This window comes from Dermacentor variabilis, chromosome 1, assembly GCF_050947875.1.
Source record: "Dermacentor variabilis isolate Ectoservices chromosome 1, ASM5094787v1, whole genome shotgun sequence".
In the NCBI taxonomy this organism is placed as follows: Eukaryota; Metazoa; Arthropoda; class Arachnida; order Ixodida; family Ixodidae; genus Dermacentor; species Dermacentor variabilis.
This window is the reverse complement of record NC_134568.1, coordinates 176501651-176528791: the sequence shown is the minus strand read 5'-3', so window position 1 is coordinate 176528791 and position 27141 is coordinate 176501651. Positions and strand designations below refer to the sequence as shown.

Below are 27141 nucleotides of genomic sequence, written 5' to 3'. Positions count from 1 at the left end.
AAAAGATCAGGGTTCATTTTGACTTAGTAATAGCCTGGCGAGTCAGGGGTGAACAGCCTGCGCTTACACGTGGTGCAGCTCTGTGTTGTTTTGTTTGTTTGACGTCTGTTCTCCAGGGCCCAGGATCCCGAAGTTCGTCAAACGAGGCTCGACACCAGTACCCTGCAGGTTTTTTCAGAGTTCCAACATCGAAAGGACCTACCGTCACAGAAGAAGGGCGTGCAAGCGCTTTTGCGCTTCTTGCGATCTACCGGCCTGTGTGAACGACTTTAACTGGAACGCCTTTTGTGTGTGTGTGTCTCCATGTGTGCGCATTCCTTTGTTTTGCGTTTTCCTCTCTGTCATCTTTCTAACCCCTATCCCCCATCCCCAGTGTAGGGTAGCAAACCAGAGACTCATATCTGGTTAACCTCCCTGCCTTTCCTCTTCATTCTCTCTCTCCCCTCTGGCCAGCGAATTGATTTCACCGGCCATTCCGAACTTCCGGGGCGAGGACGAGCTGTTAGATACCGGACCTTTTCCTGAGCCTCCTTCGAGTTCACCAGACCACATCGAATCGCGCCACAGCTGATTAAGGAGCGCAGAAGCACGTATACCACATTCCCGAGGCGCGGCACGTGCAAACAAGTTGGCGGCCCCCACCTCGTACTCCGCATCTGGAGCTTTTCATAGCTCGACTCTTCCCGAAAGTGCAGCGGGAGCCTGGCACGGTTCCAGGTAACGCAGGTCCCGAAAGTGTAGCGAGAGCCTGGCACTGTTCCAGGTAGCGTGGGTCCCGAAGCAAGACGGCTGTAATGCACTGTGAACGCCTGGCAAATATCCCCCCCCCCCATCCGCCTTTGTGAGGGCATTTGCAAGCCAGCGAGGCAATACCGCAGGGAGAAGAAAGCCATCGGACAATTAGGGCCCAAGGAGCAACCCTCTCCGCCTTGGTGACGGTAGTTGCAGACCGGGACGGCAATACCGCAGAGAGAAATAAGCATAGAAGCGTACGGTGAGGGGCTAGTTGGTATGACATTATGAGAACAAAGAAAAACTGCGCAAAAAAGAACAAGACAAGGCGCCTGTGTCGTGTTGTCCTTTCTCTGTCTTGTTCTTTTCTGCGCAGTTTTTCTTTGTTCTCATAAGAAATAAGCACTCGGACAATTGGGGATCAAGGAGCGACCCTCTCCGCCGGGTGTGACACAATCGCACGGGCCCCTGGTCGAAAATGACGACACCTGAGCGGGCTCGCCGATTGGCCGAAAATGGCGTCACCTGAGCGGACTCGCCGATTGGCCTAACGTGACTTGACTTCGAGACACCGAAGGGCTGAAAAGCCAGAGATCGAGAGCATTCCTTCATTGATCTCTTTCGAGCTTCTTGCCACGGCCCGCAGCGTCCGAGTTGCTGCCGGCCCGTAATGACTTCATGACTGTTAATTTCTTGGTCGTCTCACTGTAAATAATGCAAATAAACCTCCAGTTTTTCATCTCAAAGTCCTTCTCAACTCTTACAACGGTCAGGACGCTTCAGGCAGAGCAGGCTCCGGCATGGTGACCCGATTGGTGAAAGTTGCCGTGAACCAACCACTTCATGTCCGCAAGCATCCAAACGCCCCACCCCCCTCCTCCTCCCACTTCTTTTCTGCTTATGAATAATATTCAATATGCGCCAAGTTTCTTGGAATATGCCTGAACAAAGAAATATTACGCCCATACGCATCCGACATGATTGACTTATTCTTATTTATTTGTTTACATACCTTACAGGCCCATTGAAGGGCGTTGAGTAAGGGGGGGTAACAGTCTCTACGGAAGAGAGAAAAAGTTAGCATCATATAAAAAGGTAAGAAAACAAAGGTTACAAATAGAGTGGAACATCTTTATGCAAATAATTCATTTGTCGTGGCGTAATTCCAGTAAATTTTGTAGGCATTGAAAAGAGTGTTAGATGTAAAAAAAAACTATGATTGCTAATTCTTCTATAGCTTCTGTCTCCAAAGGTTTTGTCACAAGCATCTGTGCCTGTAAGATTAGAATGTTATCATTTATATTTTGCATATTTGGGTGTGACAGAGGAGTTTTATATTTCATTCGTTTTGCTGACATTCTGCGCCACACCAAAGATACAGGCCTGGGTATTCGCCTTTCTGTGTACATACTCGCTAATTAAAGCACACGTAACATCCGCCAACTTGAAAGGCACATTGAAAATGTACAAGCGCGATGTATATACACAGTAGTTTACTGGACAGTCTGGAAAAAAAGAGTGGAGGCATAACCTCGGTACGAACTCGCAAAGCTGTTCGTAAGTCGTTTTTGCCATTGGCCGGCTGTCTTCGCTAATATGTCCGGCATCAGTATGGCCTCGCATCTGCTATTACGAGCAGTTATGGCGTATGAACTTGTTTGTGAGTACCGGCCCTCGTTCACATTAATACTAAATAAACATGGATCTGCTTTCGGCATGTAGTTTCCTTTCTTATAAAGCGTGTCTTTCTTTCTTTCTTTCTTTCTTTCTTTCTTTCTTTCTTTCTTTCTTTCTTTCTTTCTTTCTTTCTTTCTTTCTTTCTTCTTTCTTTCTTTCTTTCTTTCTTTCTTTCTTGCTTGCTTGCTTGCTTGCTTGTTCTTGCGATCATTGTCACCGCCCTGGAACGACCATCGTTGCCACTATATCGCAGTAGACGTGACGAACAAACTAAAGAAGCGATTTCTCGGAGCTAAATTTCACCGAGACCTGAAGTGAGCGGACGGTTGAGTGTTACCTGATCGCGAGGCGCTCAGTCTGTCTTTTTGACCATGCCTTGAGGAATTGTATAAACACTGAAGACAAACCGGTTACGCCCTTGGTTTTAGTGTCGCTCCGTATTTAACTGTTCTCTTTAATTCTGGAGGAAAGCAGGATCGGGGGGCAAATGAAACAATGATTATCCGCTCTGATTGCGCTGCGCGGAGGAAAATTACGCGTGATTTTATCGGTGCAGGAGCCAGAGGCCCTGAGCATTATACCGTGCAGCCCGTATATATAGCACCGTGGCGAGACAGCGCGCTGCAGAGGTGGCGCCTGAGTGTCAGCCTCTTCTGAGCGGCCGCAGCTATCAAACACATCTGCGCGTCGGGTATTTCTCCGACCCGACCCGCGCTGCTGGCCGCGATAAAGCCGCTGCCGTGACTCGCATTTGCATTCTTGTTCGTGGCGCTGTCACAAGCGCGCTGGAAGAAGAGCGGTGACAGCGCTGCCTCTTGTGTTCTCGCATGTGTGCTTTCTGTTCGCTTTCCATGAAGAGCGGAACACGAATGGCCGTTGCTACACGAATATCAGGCACCAACAACCATTCTATCATGTAGCTAATCGATTGTGTTAAGCGCCAAAACGCGCCCCTCCTGATGGAAAACTGATGGTAGCGCTAAAAGCGACGAACACACGGTGAAAAGACGGCACGACGACGAGGGAACGCTGCTGACAACTTGTTTATTTTTGAAAAAGGATTCAAATTTAAGTCAAGCTCAACACATGCGCACAACCGAACTGCGCCATCCTTCTTTTACAAATAATGATATCGCAATATCGCAAGCAGTCACGGGAAGTGAAATGATAAAAAACCAAGCAGCAATAAGTGAAACAAATGACCAATAAAAGACAGCAACGGACAAATGCCATATGTTACGGTTTTACACATCTCTCCAGAAGTGTGCACTCAGCCGAGTACAAATTTATCGAAACATCGCTGATGCACAGACTCGCCTTTTTTGTATGTGAAAGCTTCCAGCAAAACCCTAGCTTTAGCGCTTGCACTTATGCCCATAATCTTTGCTTCTTTGAACTGTGGCACGCACTCGCAAACCACCACATGCGAAACCAAATTCGCAAGCTTGTCTTGGTTTGTAAAGTTTTGATAATGTTCCCTTAAACGGTCATTGAGGCAACACCCCGTCTTCCCGATATAACACTTGCCGCAGGACAGGGGAATAAAGTATACCACTCCTAGGGCGCGCCTGACGAAGACATCTTCATGCTACTTTTTGCAACCGCGCTGACCTTCACCGCAGATGCGAGGGCACAGCTTCGCCAACTTGTTTGGCGCAGAAAAAACAAGCGGCACGTTGTGCCTGTTGACCACTTTTTTGAGGTTGTGTGAAACCTCATGAATGTAAGGCATCACCTCAGGTTGGTCTTCACGCGTTCAGGTGAAGCCTTCATTCGGCGGGGACCAAATTTCTTGAGGAGAGTTTCAGCAACTGCCAGAAGGACCGAGCAAGGGAAGCCTGCGGCCAAAAGCATGCGAACCTGATTGTCAAAGCTAAAAGGGATTGCGGGCGGGCACGACTTTTGAAGCGCCGATTCCATGCAGAGCGATGCAATTGCTCTTTTTACGGTCTTAGAATGAGACGATTCATAGGGCAAAAGCTCTTTCTTTGCACGTGGGAAATACGCCCAACAGGTGTGTCCCTTAGTTATCCCCAGCCTGAGGTCTAAAAAGCGTATCTCACCATTTTGCGGTAGTTCATGGGTAAAAACCAGGCCTTTAAAAGTACTAAGTACTTAAGATCTGTCGAACAGAATATTCAAAAGAGGTGTCATTACCAGCTTTTAAGAAGATAAAAAAATCATCAACATATCTAGAAACCTTTAAAACCGGGCCTCCAGTAATATATCGATCCAAAAGGCGATCAACATGATCTAAAAAGATGTCGCACAAGGTAGGTGCAACACAGGACCCTATGGAAATGTCATTGCGCTGCAGAAAAGGCTGCCTGCCTAAAAGGGTACAAATGACACTCAGATAAAATTCTAAAAGCTTTAAAATATCGTCAAGAGACACTCGTGCTGTGGACTGAAAAGAGAGTTCGCTTGAATTTTCGACAAACTCTTTCACAGCAACTAAGTGTTCAGGTTGAGGGAGGGAGTAAAATAAAAATTAAATTAAAATTAAATTATGGGGTTTTACGTGCCAAAACCACTTTCTGATTATGAGGCACGCCGTAGTGAAGGACTCCGGAAATTTCGACCACCTGGGGTTCTTTAACGTGCACCTAAATCTAAGTACACGGGTGTTTTCGCATTTCGCCCCCATCGAAATGCGGCCGCCGTGGCCGGGATTCGATCCCGCGACCTCGTGCTCAGCAGCCCAACGGGGAGTAAAATAAATCCTCAGCATCCACAAAGAAAGCGTAGCCGACACGACTGTTATTCTAGAGAAAGTTTGAAACTTCTTGGGATTTTTTCGTCATGAAGGGATCGTTTACGTTTATCGACTTAAGCTTACATAGTAGAAAGCGGCTGACACATTGCTGCCAGGAACCGTTCTCACTAATAATGGCCCTAAAAGGAATTCCAGGTTTGTGAGTTTTTGTTGTAAAAAAAAAAGCATTCAAGGAGTTGCCTCTGCAATTGGAGATATCATTGCCTAATTTTGTCAGGTTCAAATCTTTACAGAGTTGAACCAGGTTTGCGAGTGCGTGCCACGGTTCAAAAAAGCAAAGATTCTGGGCAGAACTGCAAGCGCTAAAGCTAGGGTTTTGCTGAAAGCTTTCCACATACAAAAAAAGCGGGTCTGTGCATCAGCAATGTTTCGATAAACTTGTACTCGGCTGAGCGCACACTTTTAGAGAGATGTGTAAAACCGTAACATATGGCTTTTGTCCGTTGCTATCCTTTATTGGTCATTTGTTTCACTTCTTGCTGCTTCGTTTTTTTATCATTTCACTTCCCGTGACTGCTTGCGATGTTGCGATATCATTATTTGTAAAAGAAGGCTGGTTATGCGCATGTGTTGTGGTTCTCTGAAATATTCCAATGGGAGTGCGCTCGAAAAACTGAAGCAAATCTCGGAGCTAGGGCGCATCAAAGTGCGCTCATATATCCAGATGGATGATACATCCACAGCAGGTGTCATTTATGACATCGATGTCGCCATTCCCAACGCGGACTTGCCTATCCTTGTCAAACCAGCTAGTGAGAGTGTTGTCATCACGCGTGTGAGCCGCCTTGGAACATCGCGCTCCGTCAAACTGATCTTCAAAGGAGATTGCTTACCAACACACGTCAAAGTCGGTCACTTCCGACGCAATACGCTCCCCCACACAAAGCTCTCAATAAACTCCAGGCAAGGGACTGGCGCCGCCTGCAAACTAACACATACCCACACTTGTCTCGTCTACACGCAATCTCCCCAGACAGTTATACGTCCCGAACATGTCTCTGGTGTAGCAACCACACAGCGACACTCGGGCACATAACACACGAATGCACCGACCGTCTGGGCGACGCAATTTCGCCACGAGTCACAACACACACACTCACTACGTGATCTTGGGAGGCGAGGCTCTCCGAACTGGACCTGGGAAGCCAACTGGCGACCCCCGACCAGGCCCGGCGAGCCGCGATCGCCAGTGGAGCCCTGTCAGACGATAAACCAGGAATAAACCGCACAACGGTTTCTGCAATAACAAAGTTCCTCCTCCTCCTCCGACACCCTGTTCGGTCCTTCGTACAAAAGCCTCTTCAATGCCATCAGTGCTTTAGGCTTGGACATGTCAAGGGTGTCTGCCCAAATTCGATGATACTGTGTCCCCGTTACGCGGAGGAGACGTGCCGGGCTACTGTCCTAAAGTGCGGCAACTGTAATGGTTCCCATGATGCCTCGTCTAGGGACTGCCCTCGCATCAAGAAAGAGGTCGCTGTTCTCAAGCAAATGGTTCGGGACAATTTGACACACAGGGAGGCTGCTGCAACGATCCGGCGTCGGCCTCGGCGTCACCGAACCTCCTCAAAAAAGGCAGAGCCGCGAAAGGAGAGGGCCGCTTCCATTGTAGCACTCACATTCTCCAGTCAGGCCAAAAATGGGCTGACCAGCACAAGGAAGTCGCCTGAAAGGAATTTGTCTCAAGAAGAATGGCCTGCGCTTCCGAGCCAGCAATCTTCCACAGAATTACAGATTGTCAAGCCCGCTCGGGAGCCTACTCCTGCCGCTGATGACACGCCCAAAGCAGATCGTCAAGTCCTTTCAATGCTGCGTCCCCTCATAGATGCCATTCGAGTGATTCTGTCGAACATTGGAACTACGTCTGCTCAAAATGCACTGAAAGTACTGAACGCCTTAAGCCCAGTGCTTGAGTCCCTCGAATAGAGACATGGCCAACTATCGCCCATCGTTTCGAGAAGAAGTTAAGGCAGCGTCAATCATACAGTGGAACGCAAGAGGACTAAAATCACGCCTTTCAGACTTTCGTCAGTATATATATACTAATTTGTTCCCAGTCATTGTCATATGTGAGCCTAATGTGTCAAAACCAGTCAGACTATCGGGATACGAAGCTGTTATATCCGCAACAACCGATGCATGCAGCAAAGTCATCGTTTTTATTCGTCGAGAACTGACCTATGTTCGCCAGCCGATTCCGCCTCATGATAAGAATCAATACATTTGCCTAACAATTAAAAAGGGTAAACTCATGTTTACACTTGTAGGCGTTTATATATCGCCTTCAAGTATTTTTGATCCCAAACGATTAACAAACATCTTGTCTGTATGCCCTGCCCCATATGTCATCATCGGAGATTTTAATGCGCACCATATGGCATGGGAAAGCGCAAGGACAAATCCAAGAGGGCAAAGACTTGCAAACTTCGCCTGCAACCACGGCCTTTCACTCCTGAATGACGGCAGCCCAACGTTTATACGAGGCGTGAATTATGGCAGCTGTCTTGACCTAGCTTTCGTCTCCAGCACTTTCACAAGATATGTTAAATGGTTTTCGGATATCGAGACACATGGGAGTGATCATATTCCCACGTACTTTGTCATCAAAGGGATGTCCAGTCCCATCCCACGGAACACCATTCGATTAATTGATTGGACCAATTTTACTTCCACCATGGAAGATGCTTGTCGAGAGGGCTTGTCCTCCGTATTAGAGGAAGTAATCAAGCCTGCAATGCTACACGCCGCGCGCATGGTCACGGTTTCGTCGAAGCACACGGAATTGGATATAGAGTTGGAGCGACTTCGTGCACTCCGTCGTCGTGCAGAGCGGTGTCACCGGCGTACAAAATCCATCGAAGACCTTAGGACAGCCAGACGACTACAAAAGAAACTTCAACGTCGCATGGATAGGTTGGCATCTCGACGTTGGGCAAGATTTTGCCAGTCACTAGACCCCCGAAAGCCACTTTCCCACATGTGGAGAACCATACGTGGTCTACGTTCCCTCCCTGAACAACGCTTCCCATTCAAAGCGCTGGCGCTCTTCCAGGGGCGGCTAGAGGCTGATGTTGCAGAAGACTTTTGTGCAAGGATCGCTGGCCAAGCAACCGGTCCAGGCTTTCCAGCCCCCAGTCGCATCCCTGTTTCACGTGACGGCCGCATGGATCTTCCTTTCATAATGGAGGAAGTAGAAGCGGCTCTTGCTCTATGCAGGCGTTCTTCATCCGCGGGACCAGATGGAATATCTTACCGCGCCTTGAACAAACTGAGTGATGGCGCACGGAGAGAACTGTTACATCTCTACAACTCATCTTGGCAGGATGGTATGGTTCCCGAATAATGGAAGCCGCTTGGTCCCTCTCCTGAAGCAAGGCAAGTCCCCACTTGAACTCACCTCATACCGCCCAATAGCGCTGGCCAGCTGTGTGGGAAAGATAATGGAAAAGATGATGCTTGCCCGCTTGGAGTGGTACCTGGAACACTACAACATGTTACCGAATTGCATGGCTGGTTTTCGTCGAGATCGCTCTTCAGTAGACAGTGTTGTTGATCTCGCTACGTACGTCCAGCTTCAAAAGTCACGCAAAAGATTATCTGCAGCTTTGTTCTTGGATGTCAAGGGGGCATACGATAACGTATCTCACGAGGCTATCCTCGATGCTCTTGAGATGGTTTGGTTGGCCTAGGTGGTCGAGTTTTCCAATGGATCTCTCATTACCTTTTTATGAGATCGTTCTTTGTCTGTACCAGTGATGGTAAAACCGTACGACGCTATACGTACCGAGGTGTTCCTCAAGGCAGTGTACTAAGCCCCACCCTATTCAATCTTACACTCATTGGTCTCGTTGATCATCTGCCAGCAGCTATCAAGATATCAATGTACGCCGACGACATATGTATATGGACCTCAGGTGTGACACGTCCTCAGATACGTGCAAGACTTTAAAAAGCTGCTACTCTAACAGCTATATACCTCCGCAACCAAGGTCTTGAAATCTCGTCAGACAAATGTGCACTGATGGTGTTCACTCGCAAACGAATGACACCCTAAGCCATTTCAATTAATGGCCAAGCAATTTCTTATGAGAAGACTCACAAATTTCTTGGCATAATCATTGATAGAGATCTCTCATGGAGCCCGCACGTGACCTACTTGAAACAGCGTCTGACAGCAATCTCCCATCTTTTCAAGTTTCTGGGAGGAAAGACTTGGGGAATGTCAGTGCATGCAATGTTGGAATTGTACAGGGCTCTTTTTCTGGGCTTCTTGAGATGCAGTTTGCCCGTACTGACCAACACCTGCCAGACAAATCTTCGTGCTCTACAGGCTATTCAAGCTCAGGCTCTCAGGGTTTGTCTTGGTTTGCCAAAATGCACATCGACAGCAGCGACTATTGCGATTGCCCGGGACCAACCTAAACAAACACACATTGCGGTAGAAGTGTTGAGAGTGCACACTAGGCACGTGGCCCGTGCCTGTTCCCACCATCTGGCAACACTACCGTCAGAAAGGCCGCAGGCATCATTTTGTACTACGACTTCGGAGTATTACACCTGCTTTCCATCAGGATTCACACCCGCAACTAAGCCATCGATTCCACCATGGTGTTTGGCTCGACCCGAAGTGCACCTCACCGTACCAGGAATCAGGAAAAAAATCTGAGCTGTCATCACCTGCTCTTAAACAACTAACTCTGCTCCTTTTGCACGAGAGGTACGTCGAACACGTACATATTTATACTGATGGATCGGCAACTCTCCAGTGTTCCTCTGGAGCCGTGGTCTTCCCAGCGAAAGCCACCACCATCAGTTTCAAGACATGTCACCCAAGGACACCGATGGCTGCGGAACTTGCAGCTCTTCGCGCTGCACTTCGTCTCGTCACCCAAGAACAACCTCGAAGATGGTCAATATTCAGTGACTCGAAGGCAGCACTGCAATCTTTGCTATCGGCTCTGCGGCGCGGACCAGACGAACAACTGGTATTTGAGATTAGAGAACTAATACATACCTTAACTGAGAGGGGACACCACGTGACATTTCAGTGGCTTCCAAGTCACTGCGGAGTCATAGGGAACGAACACGCTGATAACGCTGCTCGGTCGGCTCTTTAAGGGGACTAAGAGGAGCCGATACCGTTACCAAGGACAGATGCCGCTAGAAAACTTCGAATGCTCAGCCGTGACATCACGTTCTCCTTGTGGAACGCTGGAAGTTTTCACGACTACCGACTCCACAATCTTGACTCCTCTCTACGCCTTTGTATTCCAGCTAGACTCTGCCGTCGCTAAGCTACCCTGCTTTGTCGAATATGGCTAGGGGTGGCTTTCACCAAGTCTTTTGCTTACCGAATTGGATGGGCCGACGACGCCTCGTGTGAGTACTGTGGTAACGACGAGACTTTTCAACACCTTCTTTGTGACTGTCCTCGCTATAATTTACAGAGACAATCACTCGCAATCGCGATAGCGCGCTTTGACCGACGACCTCTCACAGAGGAACTTATTTTAATATACCGCCATCAGAAGCCATCGCAGCAGAGGTTGACGAGGGCACTGTTGCGGTTTTTGAGGGCGACAGAATTGGACAAGCGGCTGTAGTCTGAACAGATGTTGATCGTGCTGCAAGTGTCACTGTGCTGTGCGATGACAGTATTCGGTGACAGTGACCGATTGTGATTGTGTGTCTATGCTCCTTTCCTTATGTCTACTTTGTTACCACTTTACCTCCCCCTCCCCTCTCTCCCCAGCGTAGGGTAGCAAACCGGATCTTTTTCTCTGGTTAACCTCCCTGCCTTTCCTCTTTCTCTCTCTCTCTCTCTCTCTCTGAAATATTGAACTCTTTTCAAAAATAAACCAGTTGTAAGTAGCGTTCCCTCGTCGTCGTGTCGTCTTTTCACCGTGTGCTCGTGCCTTTTAGCGCTACCATTAGTTCTAGAGAATGCATCACCAACTAGCCCAGCACCAAGTTTTATTGTCCCACTCTCTCCTTTCACTTTTCTGTTGATCTTTCGCAACGGGAAACTGCGGGGAAGGGCAAGGGGGAGAGGGTATTGAGTACAAATCAAGTTAGAGAAAAAAACGAAGGTTACACGGGCCAGTATTCACAAGCATTTTCCCTCCTAGGCACTGTTTACCATTGGCGACTCGCTTTCTTCACACAAACCGCTGAGGCATACTAAGTGCTTTGCGAATCCACCCTCGGAACTAGTATTTATGAATCTTTTGTTCTTTGACGTTGGCTATCCGCCTTTGCTAACATAAATACGCTTGCTATCACTATTGGCAGGTGCCTCATCTTATAGGCTCTTGTAAAATGATTTGCATTTTGTAAGAACGACTTTGTGTATTTCGTAGCATTCAACATCCATCACTCTTTCAACCACTCCTCTCTCCAATCTGATCTGCATCTGCAGCTAGACCATTGTCAGCTTTGACAACCACAACTGAGCATTTTCACTGCAGTAGTGCGAATGAAGTCTGATACGCCAGAATTTGTCCTGAAGCAAATCGCTGTGCGTGTATTGAACGACGCGTACTCCGGTCGATAGAATTTGCATTTACGGATACGGCTCGTCCATTCTGATCAAATCCACTGGTGCGGTGGTTATTCTGTCAATATCGACTCGCTAAACTTACAAGATATCCCGTGTCACAATGTTGACAGAGTCGGAACTTGTCGTCCTTCGTAGCGCAGTCGATTATGTTGAACAATCGCCATTCGATTCGCGTGTAATTCAAAGGCGGCTTTAAAGTCCCTCTCATTGGCGGTTGCGATATGGGATTGTCGGTGGTCCCTCTTGAGAAAAACTAGAAATAGCGCAAGAGACGGCATAAGGGCACCAGAAGACACATCGAACATACGGAGTGCTACCACAGAGAAAGAAATTCAAGAGAGGACACTCGGCAAAAACTGGCAACAGGAAACACGTCACGCCTAGTGTCAATCCCATCCGTTAGCTGACGAGAGCATAGGGAAAAAAAAGAAAGTGAAATGCATTTGGACGTCTTATTTTTTTTTTTATTCTTTCCCGCTAAAACTAAAAAGTTTTGCGTATAAATGAACCTATACTTTGCGACTTATATTTCATGCGTTACCTAGCAATAAGCAAGCGGCACGCCAGACACGCCACCGAAGCGAGTGAGGCCGGTTGCTCATGTGAAGTTCGCCTGTTCGGCGACCCGTTGCTTTTGGACGTAGCCTGTTTGTGGGACACCCGGCGTATTCTTGCGTTCCTTGTGCACTTGTACACGGCGCCACTGCGCTATTGGACCACGGCAAGGTGAGAAATTTTGTTTGACAGTCTGCCACGCATTTCGAGCAATTTAGGCTTTTACGACACGGAACCGATACTTGTGGCGCAGTTAGCGAAAAACAGCTCGGCCGTCCTGGCGCAGTTTATGTGAGTTAATGACTCGTACTGGGAGATGTTTATGATGCTTTCTATGAGCCCTAACATTATTTTAACTTTTTTAGTAGTTTTTGGGCACGCTCGCCGCACCTGGCTTTGTGACGCAGTTAATTTCGCGTTAACTGAATCTTACTGGGACAAGTTTTGGCGCTTTCTCTGACCCCGAACATTACTGCAGTTATTTTTATTTAATTATGGGGTTTTACGTGCCAAAACCACTTTCTGATTATGAGGCACGCCGTAGTGAAGGACTCCGGAAATTTTGACCACCTGGGGTTCTTTAACATGCACCTATATCTAAGTACACGGGTGTTGTCGCATTTCGTCTCCAACGAAATGCGGCCGCCGTGGCCGGGATTTGATCCAGCGACCACGTGCTCAGTCAACGCCTCCTTTACTAGATGCCTGCCGCGTTGTCCGGTAATCTCGGTTCCGGGCCCTGTCCCTTTTCTCTCCTCCGCGAAAAGGCAACGAGCGCCTCTCATGGCGAACGCCTGCAACTTAGATCACGTGCTGCGGCCTCTGAGATTACCATGACATCTGTCACCGGAAGGATTCAGCCGTCGCTGCCACATCCGCCGGAAGTTGAAAAGGCAACGAGCGCCGCCTCACGGAATTTATGCTGAACTAAGGGAACCGCCGCTACAATGGGAAAGCGAGCAACGCGGCGGGCATCTAGTAAAGGAGGCATTGGCTCACCAGCCCAACACCATAGCCACTGAGCAACCACGACGGGTCGTAATTATTTTCGTTAATTTTTGGGCTACTTTTGAGGCACACTCACCGCGCCTGGCGTTGTGACGCAGTTAGCGAAAAGCAGCTTGGTCGTTGTGAGTAAGTTTGGCGTGTACTGAATCTCAATGGGACACGCTTGTGACGCCCCCCCCCCTTTTTTTTTTTTTGTGGCCCCGCAACCAACATATACCTTCTTTCGGTGCTCACGCTTGCGAAAACACGACGAGCGATTGCCAGGAGTGAAAACACTGGAGTGTGTTGCTTGCGTCGGCAGAATTCCCATAAGATCACGCCGAAGGGCTCAAAAACCAAGAACGTGAAAATTATGTCTTCGGAACGACTAAAAGCAGGCTTTGTACCCACAAGTCTTGAGTGCGAATAGAAGGAATTCTGCCATCGTCTAGCACGGTCTGGCTAAGAGCCTGTGTTGCGGCCACTTCTGTGCATGTGGCTTACCATCGCGATCAGCTGGTGCAAAGTTGTTTTGTAAACGCGCAGTCGCCCGTATATTTGTGCTCTTAAAGTGCAGGAAATAATGACCGAGAATGGGGAATGCTTGCAAATAAGATGTTTTCTTCATATTTTATGGTATTGTTTGGGATGAGTCGGGTATTTTCTACGCCATGTGAACGTAGAAGGCAATTGCTTTGGTTTGTAATGCCGCCCATTCAAGACATTCGCACGCTTCGCCTCTTCACGCAATATTCCCAAAAGGTCTAAACACCAAAGTGACACATGCTTGCAATTTTTTCAGCTGATGCCGTCCGGTGGAGCTTCGTACGAGAACTACTGCTGCTTACCTTGTGCCGCAACGTTCGATGAACGCGCAAAAAGCCCGGAACGAGCGTTTATATAGGGAAAAATAAACATTTCCTCAGTTATAGTCCGTCTTGCGTCTGCTTTATGAAATTCCATGTGGCACAGATTCTATGGAGGCTTGTAAAAATCGTTCGCAATCATTTTTACTTTATAATATCAATACGCTTCCAGGCTAAGAACGCGCGCAGTTGAGCAGCAGAAGCAAAAAAAAAAATTTAAAAAGACGCCGCGCTGATTAGCGCAGCCGGCGCTACGCGTGCTAGCTAGCGTTCAAAACGGGCGCGCCCAAAACCGGATAATGTTAATTCTGTCCGCTTGGTGCGTTACAGTCAATTCCGCCGCTGGGCTCTATGGAAGTGTCCGCTCTTGTTGAATGTCTTTCGCTATGGTGCTACTTTACACGACACACGCGTCGCCTCTGGGTCGCGGCCTCCGTTAACAATCATTGCCGACTTGACAAAGCTTTTCGTTCGTAAGTGTTGGCCATTGCAGGGCCGCCTTCTCTAATTCTTACGATCGGGCTGTGGCTCGAGAACGCACTAGCCTCCGAACTTGGATTTCGCTTCTGTCTCTGTGAAGCCTCTTCATACAGCCCTGTTTCGCGTGCATAGCCTCTTATTATTATTATTTTCACACATACGCTCGCGTGCTTATGTGTGAAATAAATATGAAAAACTAATCGGGATCGTCGTCAGAAATGTCTATAGAAGAGATTCGCCGCGCCAAGCGCAGCGAACAACAACGAGCTCGGTGACAGAGGCAGCGGGAGTCGACCGACGAAGATGCGGCCAAACGATTGCGACTGCAGCAACAAAGAAGACAATTCATGGCGTTGAAACGTGCCAACGAAGCTGCTGAAGAACGAGAGAAGCGGTTGGAGAACGACAGATTGCACAAGCTTGCCAAGCGCGCTGCCGAAACGGATGAACAGCGACAAGCCCGACTAGCTGCGGGCGTTACATACCAGCATCGCAAGGCCGAGGAACGTCTCCCTTTGGCAACTGTTGCAACGGCCATCTTGGAGCAGGTTTTCATCGACAACCCGTTTGGCTTTGCGTGTTCTGTGTGTGACAGACTGCGGCACAAGAAGGACGGGGACTGCGCCACGACCCCAATGTGCGCGACCTTGGCTTTGGCCTCTCCCGAAGTTACGAAAATGTTCATAAATTGTGCTTTCGCACGATATTCAGTGGTTTGCGCAGCCAAACCGTCTCTAATTCTTTGTGTATACGGGTCTTCGGATTGGCGGTTATAAATTAACGGGGATACCGTGGGTCACTGCAATATCTATGGCAATGAAAGTGACGACAAAGGTGGCGGCCATACTCCGTGGTGGCGGCGCATAGCACATCTAAAACCTCAGTCTCTCTCTCTACAATGAAGGCACTCCACCAAGCTGCTTTTCTTCTCTAAAACCATATTTTCAAGAGGCACCGAAAAAAAAAAACATACGTGGATCCTTAGTGTCCTGGCGATGTAACATAATGTGGCGCAGTGTTTGTCTGAAAACTCGAAGCCACTGTGCGCGTGGCAGGGTCTGGCATTAGGCCTCGTACAGAGGCCAGTGGGAAATTTTTGTCGCTGCAAAGCCCCATAGAGACTAAAGGGAACAGCGCTGTTAACGTGAGCTTCGGAGCACCAGGTGTGCTATAGGAAGCCTTCAACAGCGCTCGGCGATAGATCTCTTCACGTGCGAAGTGGCTTTGAAGCTTGCAAGGAAAGCCATAAATTAGGGTTCGAGAACGCAAGTGCAAAGGCACCTGTACATTCCAGTTGTGTGCACCAGCAGGAATAACATTTAGTTTTTTTTTTTCTTGTTGTGGCCCCCATTCCTCATTTTTTTTTCATGGCTACACCCGTTCAGCAAACATTTATGGCCGATGCTACATTGTGCAAATATTATAGTTGTGTGATGTTCAGTCTTTTCCTTTCTTTTCTTGTTTATTGTGTATTACGTTTTGTTGTGGTAATCTCTAAAGCTGTATTTCTACCATGATGTCCACTAATACCATAGTCTTTTCAGATATTTTCTAACCTCGAACTATTGAGGCCATATCGACGGAACGCGGCCTGCAGAAGAAAATGGTGACATGAAGCCAGTTGCATAATATCACATCGATCGAAGCTGTAGATGCCTCCTGTATCTTTAAGACTGTGATGATGCTTTTATTTGTAAGATAAAAAGTCCTCCGCAAAATTTCAATTCAGGGAAACGTGCTAGGATACAGTCATTGAAGGGTTACGAAGCAAACATTAAGAAAAAAAAAGGCGAAATAGTTTCTTTAGTTGAAATTCCCTCTGTATAAAAGAAGCAGCAGAAAAAAATATAAGAGCGACCGATAAAGAACAAAGGAGCATGCAAGTACAGTCCACACATTTTTTGATTGCGCCCGCTGTAGAGGTATTCGAGTGACTCGTTTACCTTGTCTTTTTCTCGACTGTAGTAATAATTCTAAAGGTGCGAAGAACTACGGCAGGTCAGGCGAAATTACTTTCTTTCTCAGGGCTGAACGCTTGATTATTCGCCAAGATTACGGACCTTTCCATCTCAGATATCAAACACAACATGAAAACAGAATCACGGCTGATGGCAAGGGTTTTGTTGCGCTCGCAATCTTCACAGTCGGAGAGCGCTTGTCACTTTTGCTTTGTCCGCCATCACTTCCGAAAGTGAAGCCGTGTCCTCGCGTCCAGCGCAATTGCGAGCGCTTACTTCTGCATCGCCCTGTACAAAGCGACCAGCGCCGAGTTCTTCGCTGCTCACGTACGTGCCGTCGTAGAGCTCTCCAGATTGCTTGCCGCTCGCCTCAAAAGCACTGGTAAGAGTAAGCGCCAACGTCCTTGCTTCCTTTGTCGGCCATCAACTGACTAACGCGAGAAAAAGAAGAACAGGGACCCCGTACTAAGAAGCAGTGAAGCAGCTTCGGCTCAACGCCAGAGCGCGCGAAATCTTTTCTGGTAAAAGGCGAAGGTGACACACCAGGCTCCGTGGCCGTGACGCAGATTGCCGAGGACGAGACGAAGACAAGCGACGAGGTGTAGGAATGAAACTAAAAACGACAGCTGAGATGGGACAAAGCACATGAAAAGAACGGGGTAGGGACGTCGGAGAAAGTGCAGTTCTTTTCATGCAATCAAACCGCGACAAGTCTGCACCGCTGGAAACACGGAAGAACAGCTCCGGCACGACTTTAATCCAGAAAGTTACTGTCGCAGACTTTGCCTCAAAAATTGGTGCTCCCGGTGCGCCAAAGCAACAAGAACACTGAATTTATTAATTTATGCGGGGGGGGGGGGGGGGGACAGCTCAGCCCCCCTGATTTGCAGCGATTGCTCTCGCAGCGCATCGCGAGAGCTCTTGTCGGCGGATGCTTTCCATTCACGTTCTTCCTTTGCAACGAATGCACCGCGCAGCCCGCTCGAGGAGCTGATCGTATTTGACGAATGAACCGTGAACTGTAAACAACACCGGTGGGTCTTCGTGGTCGTTATGGTAGCACACCGTTCCCGATGTTGAGGTGCAATGGAGTTGAACGCGAAAACATTCACGGCCGTGATTGTTCACTCGCAACCAATTCACACAACGTATTTTCACATGAAGAAGGGAAACATTACCACATCTTTATGCAGGCGGACCCCGGAACTCATTTAAGAGTTGTAAGAATGACTCATACAATTAATAGAAACAGCGATAAAAAGTAGGGGACATTGTTATTATTGACGAAAAGTGACACACGTACCACCAAACCTGATTATTTCACTCGCAACAATCGCAACAAATTTATTTTCACATAACGAAAAAATGCATTACAACATTTGTATGCAGGTGAACCGCAGTGCTCATTGAAGAGTTGTAAGAATGTGGTTAAAACACGGTGGCGGGCTTGTTGGTTAGAATCCATGGTAGAGGGTATAAGCGCGACTGGACGAGGACGAAGAAAGAAACAGATACACAGACACAGCGCTTCACTTTCAACTATATATTTTATTTTCGCACGCATCGATAAATATATACCGTGCGAGCGGAAACAAACGTGACAGCAAAAAAGAACATTGAGTGGTACATTTCGTTGAACCGGACACGTGTGCAAGGCAAGGGAAAAAAAGAGAAAAAAAAAACATGTACTACAATCGTCACTAAGACAAACCAAGGAATCGTATCTCCTTTTCCGAAAGTGATACCGAAGGCTTGCTTACGCACTTTTGCTGTAATTTTGCTATCTCGTATGCCTCTACAATCTCCCTCGTCATCCTGCTATGAGCCTTATACAGAACGGAAGTGCTTTCAAACATGGGCTTGCAGGAACAATCTCGGCAGTGAATACCCAAGTGACCCGAGATTACCTTATTGACATTGTATTGATGCTCCCTTAATCGCTCGTTGATGCATCTGCCGGTTTGACCAATATACGTATTTCCGCATGAAATTCTCGCATTATTCGGGTGCTGCCAACCTTCGACTAACCACGGGATTCGAATCTGCAAACTGATGCGCTCGGAATGGCAGCGACAAGTGCGGATATACAGAGAAAACTTGCGGCTACTTCTGGAACCTACAACAAGTGGGAACTCGTGGCGACAGTTCTCCCGGATCATCGACCGCACGACGGAATTCCTATGGCAGCATGCTCTTCCAAGCCTGAGACAGCGACTACAGAAGAAGCCTGCAGCATCGACGAGCCAGGTACACATCGTCGGTGACGTGACGCTGCCAAACAAGGTACAGCAAGTACTCAAATGTGGGCCGAAGTTCGCGACTCAGCCAAAGAAGTCTGCTCCCGATCTGTTGGCAATGGTACGCCAAGTGTCAAAGCGTGTACCTGAAGCCGAGTCGGAAAGGTGTGTATCAGAGGCTGTGGATGTGCTTACGCGGTCCCGTCCCCTTAGCGAAAAGTTCTCCTTGAACAGGACTGTTAAGTTCTTGAAAGACAATGCGCTCACGCTCATCCCTGCGGATAAGGAGGGTGGTTTCGTGGTGATGAACAGGACGCTGTATAATTCAAAGGCTTGTGAAGCCATTTCGTCAACTTTCAGGGTCCACAAGGACGTAACACTTAAGAAAGTCCAAAATGAAGCAAAGAAGCTATGCAGAAGCTTCAAACTAGATGGCTTATCCCGGTCTATTGAAAAAGGCACAAAGGGGGACCTTGAATTGCTTTCTCTGCAAAAACTCATAAGCCGGAATGTCCCCTCAGAGTGATAGTGTCAGAGAATGCTACTTGGCAGAAACATGTAGCGACCTTCTTACAAAAGCACTTAAAGCTCTTGCCAATCGACGACCCATTTTTGGTAACCAAGTCAGAACAAGTAGTGGAATTCTTTAAAGACTGTCAAAACAGAGATCTGGTCGCTTTTTCTATTGACTTAAAAGATCTGTATTATTCCCTCCCACAGAATGACGTGATGCAATGTGTGTCTGATAGCATTTACAAGTTTGGAGCGGTTCGTTTTCAGAACGCTTGTGGTTTGACTAGCGACAGATTTTTAGAACTTCTTCGTTTTTATGTTAACTCGACTTACGCGACTTGGGAAATAAATGTTGTCAAACAAAAAGATGGCATATGCATTGGGTCATGTATTGCTCCCTGCTTAAGTGACTTGTTTCTAGCTAACCGTGACCAGGTTCTTGATGAACGCCTAAAAAATGACGCCGATGTCGCGAAAGTGTTCAGATTCGTTGACGATTTTCTAGTCATTCTAAATAACAAATCAGACAATTTTGACTCGCTGGTTTCAAAAACCGTAACCTCATTCACTAAAGTGCTGTCCCCTTTGTCTTTGACACATGAAGTCCCCATAGGCAATTTCATAAGGTTTTTAGACTTGGGATTGTACTTTTATCCACAAATGACATGCTGGAGTTATCAGCCGAGAGGCAATAAGCCAGTCCTACCATTTCATTCTGCTCATTCAAAACTTGTAAAACGCGCAGTAGTGACATCGTGTTTCAACAATTCTTTGACGAACTCATGTGACCACAAAATGGAAGCCAGTCTCAAAGAGCAGGCCAAGCGCCTGGCAGATTCTGGTTACCCGATGCGCATGCTAACTTCTGTCGCGGAGGGCTTAAGCAAAAAGTGCAAAAACGCGTCGAATGCAAGCAGTACCAATGCTAGAGCAAAGAAAGTTGCTGTGGTACCATACATTCATTGCATTTCTCATAATCTCAGAAGAATAGCGGCGAAATCGGGAGTAGACGTAGTTTTCTCTGCCCCTGAGCGTCTACAGAAGCTATGCAAACAGGTTAACACAGAAAATAACAAAAGGCCCTCATGTTCTATCCAACATCGCAAACAATTTGTAACCTGTACTCATAACGTTGTCTATGCCATCCCACTTTCATGCGGAAATACGTATATTGGTCAAACCGGTAGATGCATCAACGAGAGATTAAGGGAGCATCAATACAATGTCAATAAGGTAATCTCGGGTCACTTGGGTATTCACTGCCGAGATTGTTCCTGCAAGCCCATGTTTGAAAGCACTTCCGTTCTGTATAAGGCTCATAGCAGGATGACGAGGGAGATTGTAGAGGCATACGAGATAGCAAAATTACAGCAAAAGTGCGTAAGCAAGCCTTCGGTATCACTTTCGGAAAAGGAGATACGATTCCTTGGTTTGTCTTCGTGACGATTGTAGTACATGTTTTTTTTTCTCTTTTTTTTCCCTTGCCTTGCACACGTGTCCGGTTCAACGAAATGTACCACTCAATGTTCTTTTTTGCTGTCACGTTTGTTTCCGCTCGCACGATATATATTTATCGATGCGTGCGAAAATAAAATATATAGCTGAAAGTGAAGCGCTGTGTCTGTGTATCTGTTTCTTTCTTCGTCCTCGTCCAGTCGCGCTTATACCCTCTACCATGTAAGAATGTCTCATATTGACACGTGTACTTATCTTTATCGGGCAACCACGTTTCGCCGCCTAACAAATGTAATCGCACAGCATGGGACGCGCCTGCATGTATCCGAAGGTTCTGGAAAGTTATCGATGCTTCTATCCGCTGTCTGTTGTCGCCGAGACTTATGTTATCTGATTTCATCACCTGACGCGAATGGTGTGGAACTTTGTGGAAGGCACGCGGGTCCGAACGATTAGTCTGGAACATTCGACGACTGCTCTATAAAAGCCGACGCGTTTGACCTGCAGATCAGATTTTCGACGATCGCCGACTGTGTTCGCCGCTTTCGTTGTGCTATAAGTGTAGCTTGTTTTGTGGGCACAGGTTCGCCCAATAAAAATCTAGTTTTGCCTTTCACAGTATTGTTACTGTGTTCTTAACGTCACCACCACGTGACAATATAATTAATAAGAATAGCGATAAGACTAGCAGTAAAAAATAGGAGACATTGTTATTACTGACGAAAAGTGACACACACACAAACACACACATGCGCGCAAGGAAAATCTTATTTGAACTTCCCAATATAAGAATTCAAGGAATATAAAATAATGGGGGTACTAAGGTAGCTTTTAATTATATTCAGATCAAAAGCAAAAGGTACTCTTCTAATTCTATTCCAAAGGAATGAAATATGTTTTGCTTGTTTTTTGAGGCAGTGAACTCCATAGTTTAGTAGCGCTATAAACGAATGGAAATGCTCTGTAGTTTGCTCGCATAGCTGGCGCATCAAGTTGCACTGATGACGACCGAGTTCTTCGCCTGACGACGTGGGGCCGCGATCTTATGGCCGTACAGCGTATGATGTTGTGAAGCAGCTTAAACGTTAGAATGATTTTCTAATGTTCAGCGATCACAGCACAGCAATGCATAAAAACAGGACAGCAATTTAACCAAACTAATGTCCGGTACAGGCCACCTTACACGGGTTAGAAAAAATAAATTAAATTAAGGAGTTTAATGTCGAAAAGAACTCTCACGGTCCTTGCGAGCCTGTCTATAGGGATGGTGGGGGGGGGGGGAAGGAAAGTTCTGAATTAGTTACGACCTCCTAGACTTCGCTAACGTGCCGACGAAGCAGGGTATATACGAGCGTTTTTGCACTCCGCCTCCATCGAAATGAGGCCACCGCGGGCCAGAATTGAACCGACAATAAAGAGGATGAGTGACGTGCAAAGAGGGAAGGAAGAAGGAAATAAAAATTGGGCCCGCCCCTTTTATGCGCTTTGGTTGTATGTGCTTTGGTTGCACCCCTGGTACGGGCAATTCGTGCGGCCGCTTAAGTCCATTGGCTTCGGTTACTTCAAATAGAGCTCGCGTAGAATGCTGGGTTGTTGAATGTTGAGGTCACCGTCTCAAGACCTTTGACACTCGCAGGCCAAGCTGGCAATCGACGCAACACTTTCCAGAGACAAAGGCACATCGTACGTCAAAGCAGGCACTGTGGCAGAGCAGCTGCTGGACAGTCTCTTGTCTCCACGTGTGTCATGGGAGTTCACTGGGAAGTAAGCCACTCAGCTTGAAACCGCAATATTCGCACGACGCGAGCAAATACACTCCTAAACGTGAGCTGCGGCGACTGTCCCCCCGTCCACTTTCTTGCGTATTTATGTAATAGTATTTATAATCTAAGTGTTAGCCAGCGCCACACACGACCATGACAGCGGATGTGGAACATTCAACCGCAGGCGTCGTGTAAAACATGATGTTAGGACGAAGCAGCTGGACAATAAACCGTCCTATGCTAAAAGGCAGCACGGCTTCCTGAGTCGTGATCCTTGCTATGCAATGACCGAAAAGGACCAGAGTAACTGAGGGGGCTTAAATAATGAAGCCAACAGATGAAGTCAAGATAAGTATACAAGGAATGTTTTTTTTTTATATTGAAATGTGGAAACAATGAACCCGCGTTAAATTTGCGACGACGTTCTTAAAGGACGTCGTCGCAAATTTCTCCCAAAGAGAAAAATGATTTCTTCTGCTTCAGTATTGACACGTGCACTTGTTTATCTTTATCGGGTCACCGCGTTTCACCGCCTAACAAATGTTATCGCACAGCCCAGGACGCGCTTGCATGTATCCGAAGTTTCTCGAAAGTTATCGATGGTCCTATCCGCTGTATGTTGTCACCGAACCTTGTGTAATCTGATTTCATCGCGCGACGCGAATGATGTAGAACTTTCTGGAAGACACGCGGGTCCCAGCGATTACTCTGCAACCTTCGATGACTGATGTATAAAAGCCGACGCGCTTGACCCGCTGATCAGATTTTCAACGGTCACCGAGTGTGTTCGCCACTATCGTTGTTCTTTCAGTGTAGCCTGCTTTTGAGGGCACAAGTTCGCCCAATAAAACGCTAGTTTCGTTAATCACAGTTTTGCTGCCTTCTTCACCGTCACTACTACGTGACAATATGCAAAACAACACTCTTACAGACCAAGATGGACAGGACAGTCGCCAGCGGCCGTCCTGTGTGCATTTTTTTGTGTCCGGTCCCCAAAACGCGCCGTTATAACCGTGTGCCATGTGCCACTCTTACCACGATAATACGCTTGGTAAGCCTGAAAAAGCGCAACAACAAAAGTCTAGTGGTGACACCTCCTTAAGTTCCCGCACCAGCTCGCTCTGACTTCAGGGATATTGATGACGTCTTTTAGGGCCTTGTTAATTTTCTACCGGTAAAACAGGCTACATTGTGGTCTAAAGGAGCGAAAGATTGAACAGGGCGAGTTTCGGAAGCTTTTGCTGAGCCAACGCGGCCGAAATACGAAAAAAAATTGCTTTGAAATCCGCGATGTCGCAGTGACGTACCGGCGTTGGGGATTTGGCGAAAAATTCAAAAACTGAAACTTGGACCTTAATTTTCTCCTCTAATAATCAACCTATTCGAAATTAACGACTACAGTGTTTTGAAAGAACGCTTTATTTGTCTGAACTGATTCAGTGTTTTGCTTTAGTGGCCCTTTAATACACTGCAGACAAAACGGTGACAGATAAGTACGTTTGTCTGCAAATGAAGCGAAGTATTCAGAAGTCGCACTAAATTAAAGCGCGTGAATACGATTGCTAGTTTTCTTTGAAATGTGATAAACGTTGGCAAGAAACAGAAAGCAAGAAACAAAGGCTCTTGGCATAAAAGTACGAGTGAAAAGACTTGTAACAGCAAGATGAGGTCTCTCTTGCACAATGTGCAGTTAAACTACGTTCTACTGCTCATCAACAGCCGCTTCCGGTGCAGCTGACGAACTTGCGCTGTCAAGGTGCAGGTACCATGCAGCTCGATGAAGCCAATATTGTGGCGGCGTATTGCGGGCATTCGGCTAATTACGCCTTCAAGATTTAAGTGTAACGTGACGTTTCTTTTTACAGCGGAGCTATCTTAGGCTAGTTTCCAGCGTTTTGTGATGTGCGCAGGCAGAAACGAAGGCGGCGTTTTCGCCTCCTCGTCACGTGTTGTTACAGCGGAGCTGTCTGATGCTAGTTTCCAGCGTGTCGTGATGTGCGCAGGCAAAAACAATGGCGGCGTTCTTGCCTCCTCGCCACGTGTTTTTACAGCGGAGCTGTCTTAGGCTAATTTCTAGCGTTTCGTGATGTGCGCAGGCAAAAACGATCGCGGAGTCTATAGAGCTAAAACAGCTTATGCATAAGATAAAATCGTATCAGCTGGGTTTGAGGCCTGATGTGTCAAAACGGGTGATGAATGATGGTTTGATGCATTGCGATCTACGCCAACAGCAGCAGCGCGGCCGTTGCGCCATATATGCCTTACCGACGACGTGCGAGAGCCTTGCGGCCTTGCCGTGGAATGTGCCGACGCGTGCGCCGTACAGACTGGGGACGGAATCGTTGTCGCCACCGTACACGTTCGTCCCAGAACTTCAAAGAGGGACCTTGAAGACTTTATGAGCGACACATTTGGGTGGATCCTCCCGGTGGACCCAAATCCCATCGTCAGTGTGGGTGACTTTAACGTCAATGTGTCTTGTCCCGACGGAAAATGGTTCTTGGCGTTTATCTTGGAAAGGTTCGGCCTTCAATGTTACACCAAGACCACTGTCTCCACGATGTGCCATCGGTCGCGCATAGACATAACGTTCGCTAAGAACATCTCCAGTGTCGTCACAGAGCCCATGGCCGTCTATCATAGCGACCATAAAGCTGTAATTATTGTGGTGACGATGTAAACGTAAATACAAATAAACATATCAACGTGCATATTTGTGCTATATTGTCTTGTTGTTTATTTGACTTTCTTTATAGTTATATACAGCTTCGCTAGTCGTCCACCTCCACAGAGTGGAATGGCTCTTAATTTTTGGAAGTTAAACGTCTTTAAAATCGGTCAAAGGGGGGTTGTTTGCTAAAACCGCATGTAAGGAAAACGTGTTATATTATCGCTTATATCGTTGCAACCGTACTGCTCACGCGCCTTACTTTGGTATGGTTGTGTAGAGGAAAGAAGCCATTACTCGATCAAGCATGTATCGCGTGCGCAGATGGCGCCGTTGTCGCGCCACACATAACGCGACGGAAGCTATAAATTTAGCCTCGCACGTGGCGTTCAGAGAGGTGTAGCTCGGCAGTACGTTTGGCCAACCGACATAGAGTGTTCGCGTTTCAGAGAGCTCACTATGCCGCAGTAGGTGTAACTTACGAAACTCAAGCGAATGCTGATCAAGAGTTTATAAGGGCTAATGCGGCAAGCACAGCAACCTCTGCCGCAAACACAAAGCGTTTCATGTGCCCCACATCGGCTGCGTCCCTGATGCAGCCTACACGAAATATAGCCGTACCCGTATTTGTATTACCATTATTGCGTGATTAGACATATGGCATACAAGAGGCTACTCATGAGACGCTTCGCGAACCAGTGCAAACACTATGCAAGAATAGCATGCTGTCAAAAGTAAAAATAATCATGTAACGATCGAAGGGTTCTGGCGTACACGCAACGCTTGCGCGCACATTCCTTTGCACTGATGATACATACATGTCCTGCTCCGACTACTGAACAGATGTAACTGAAAGCGTTCCGAAGCACTCACATTCATGCCACCCCTTCCTCACGAGTGGACGGAGTGAGCCGCGTCCGGTTCGCGACGGCTTGTAGCTTCGTTCAGCCGCTCAAAGGAGGCAAACTGAAGGTGAGCGCCGTTCATTGCCTCGCCCAAACTATACCAAGGCTGAATTGAAGGAAATGCAGGCAGCGGCTGGCCAGAGATGCCAAGGCGCTCGCTAGCTTGCGCAGCGCAAGAGGGCGACAGCTGCGTACTGGTCCTTCTCTGTCGAGCCTTTCATGGGTGACCAATGGGAGCCCTTGGCTTTTCACTGCACCACCGAGTTCGGACGCATTATTCTGCACTTGCCAGTACCATCTTCTAGCGGCACATTTAGACATTCGGCTGTTTTGTCTTTTAGGTTCTTTTTTTTATTTATAAAATTACGTTTCGCTTTGCTAGACACAAAACAATGTTTCGCATGGACACTGTTTCATGAACACGCTCGCTTGTACCGCAGCTGTGTTGCAAGCTCCCTCGCATATCCCGTGGGCACCGAAGAATGCGTAAGTCCCGCCGCGGGAAATTCATTTAACGATGGGGCATGGTGACGTCCCGGAAGTTTTCGCACGTCGAACTCGAGCGGTACTTTATTGCTGGTCCTCTCTCCTGCTGTGGTTGCGCCTTACACGTGTTGACGAGACCTTCTCGGTCAGGACTGTGACCTGTATGTTTTGTTGCTTTTTATTTCCTTTCTTTCTACTTGTATGTGTGTGTTGCTGGCTAGAAGGTTGCGCCACGCTAGATAAATCGAGATGCTCGGACCCTAGCTTATATGGTGGCGCGACTCCGTCCGAGAAGGCGACTCCGTCTGTATGCTCATTTTCTCGAATGCCACGAAGTTGTATATACATGTAGTCTCGCTGTGATTATGGATGCCAACCTGCACGTCTGTTCTCATTAGGTGCGCCCGACGTTAACTGTGATCAACGCCTAGACTTTTTTTCTTCCTTTCTTTCACTTTCTTTCTTTCTTTCTTTTTTGTGCTCCGTGAATCGTACAGTTATTCTTCCTTTCAACGCCTTTCCAC

At 47.4% G+C, this 27141-nt stretch overlaps 2 protein-coding genes across 3 annotated transcripts in view; both read left to right on the top strand.

Moving 5' to 3' along the window:
* Positions 1–27141, top strand: part of LOC142588422 (E3 ubiquitin-protein ligase MARCHF8-like) — a 256600-nt gene that overhangs the window by 65369 nt on the left and 164090 nt on the right. The window lies entirely within an intron of this gene.
* LOC142574359 (uncharacterized) lies at positions 14980–20855 on the top strand. Its single transcript, XM_075683465.1, has 4 exons — positions 14980–15216; positions 19332–19442; positions 19548–19895; positions 20154–20855. Exons 1-4 carry the CDS (start codon positions 14980–14982, stop codon positions 20781–20783), a joined length of 1326 nt encoding a protein of 441 aa, XP_075539580.1. The 3' UTR covers positions 20784–20855.